This window comes from Merops nubicus, unplaced genomic scaffold (assembly GCF_000691845.1).
Source record: "Merops nubicus isolate BGI_N331 unplaced genomic scaffold, ASM69184v1 scaffold30507, whole genome shotgun sequence".
Classification (NCBI taxonomy): Eukaryota; Metazoa; Chordata; class Aves; order Coraciiformes; family Meropidae; genus Merops; species Merops nubicus.
The window spans coordinates 1-1,854 of NW_008620163.1; the positions used below are offsets into that span (position 1 = coordinate 1).

The 1,854-nt window shown below is 59.2% G+C and overlaps 1 protein-coding gene across 1 annotated transcript in view; it reads left to right on the forward strand.

The window, feature by feature from the left end:
• Positions 1-96: 96 nt before the first annotated feature.
• LOC103776527 (phosphatidylinositol 4-phosphate 3-kinase C2 domain-containing subunit beta-like) overlaps positions 97-1,854 on the forward strand; it is a gene marked incomplete at both ends in the record, with an annotated part of 2,245 nt that continues 487 nt past the window's right edge. Inside the window, 4 exons of the mRNA XM_008944038.1 lie at positions 97-226; positions 467-603; positions 724-893; positions 1,068-1,224. Coding sequence (XP_008942286.1) covers positions 97-226; positions 467-603; positions 724-893; positions 1,068-1,224 — 594 coding nt within the window. The remainder of the gene's footprint in view (positions 227-466; positions 604-723; positions 894-1,067; positions 1,225-1,854) is intronic.

The following is a 1,854-nucleotide window of genomic DNA, read 5'->3' on the forward strand; positions in this document are numbered from 1 at the left end:
AAACTGCCCTCACGGTTGCCCCAGCTCATGTGGGGCTGGCTCAGCTTTGCCCCTGCTGGCTCCTGGCTCTGATGGCTCTACCCCCCTGGCTCTCAGTGCGGCGATGACCTGCGGCAGGACATGCTGACGCTGCAGATGATCCGGATCATGAACAAGATCTGGGTGCAGGAGGGGCTGGACATGCGCATGGTCATCTTCCGCTGCTTCTCCACTGGCCGTGGACGAGGTAACCTGGGACCAGGCCCCGGGTCGTGGCACTCTGGGGCTGGTGATGGCACAGGAGGCCCTGGGGCTTAGCTGCTGTGGGTAGCCGTGATCCCCCTTTGGGTCTGATCCCACCAGCGCAGCGTGGCTTTGGAGGCAGCCACTCAGTGGTCTCATCTGCGTTGGTGGGGAAGGGGGGGCTGGGGTCTTGGTGCCCCCCAGGTGGGATGAATGGGTCTCACCCTGCTGTCTCGGCTGCCAGGCATGGTGGAGATGATCCCCAACGCCGAGACCCTACGCAAAATCCAGGTGGAGCACGGCGTGACGGGCTCCTTCAAAGACCGGCCGCTGGCAGACTGGCTGCAGAAACACAACCCTGAGGAGGATGAGTATGAGAAGGTGAGGAGGAGCTGGGCAGGGTCCCCGCTCCGTGTGCTCCAGGGATGAGACCCTTCACTTCCCAGTGTGCCCAGCCTTTCTCCATGCCTGGTTGCTCCTTCCCTCCCTTCCTCCTGCCAGGCAGTGGAAAATTTCATCTACTCCTGCGCCGGCTGCTGCGTGGCCACCTACGTGCTGGGGATCTGCGACAGGCACAACGACAACATCATGCTCAAGACCACGGGCCACATGTTCCACATCGACTTTGGCAGGTTCCTGGGCCACGCGCAGATGTTCGGCAACATCAAGAGGTGAGAAATGCCTCCAGCATCTCCTTCCCCCTTGCCCGGGCTCGTCCCTGTACAGCCCCAGCTCTTTGCCTTTGGGGTTCGCCTCGATTTCGCGGGGTGAGATCTCCTGCTGTGGTCCTGGTGGTGGGTGACCCACAGCTGTGGTCACTTGCTGTCCCTCCCTCCCTGCTGCAGGGACCGGGCGCCGTTTGTCTTCACTTCAGACATGGCCTATGTCATCAACGGGGGGGACAAGCCCTCCAGCCGCTTCCACGACTTCGTCGACCTGTGCTGCCAGGCCTACAACCTGATCCGCAAGCACACCCACCTCTTCCTCAACCTGCTGGGGCTGGTGAGGGCCGGGGGGCCGCACGCCCGTGCCCCCCAGGCGTGGCAGAGGGGTTCTGCTGCCTCCCCCTGCCCTCACCCCCTGCCTTGCTGTTCTGTCCCGGTTAGAAGGCAGAACTGTGTCCCACCTCCCTTATCCCTCAGTTTCCCAGATAGAGAGGTAAACAAGGAAGGCAGGGGGAATGAAAACCTTGCACCAGATTGAAAGTTAACAAAATGAAATATATTATTTAACAGGGTACAGAAAGGAAGAAGGGAAGGGGTTTAACAGGGTACAGAAAGGAAGAAGGGAAGGGGTTTAACAGGGAAGGGGGGTTGTAGGAAACAACAAGGTAAGGAAGATTAAACTTCCAAATATACAAAACCCAAATGCTATGCTGAGGCTCCCCGGTGCTGGATCTCGCTGGATTGAGGTGGATTGAAGCTGGATGCACAATCCTTGGATGTGGATGGAGGCAGGGAAGAGTCTGTAGATCAGGCCCAGGTCTCCAAGATGGCCCCCGCCACGTGTAGCACAGGGAGCAGCAGAGCAGTGTGTGCCCAGGTACAAGGTCAAAGGAGCAAGAGGAAGAGAGAAGAGGAAGAGAGGAGGCGTACCTTTCTCCCCTTTTTATAGACCTTGGCAGGAAGTCCC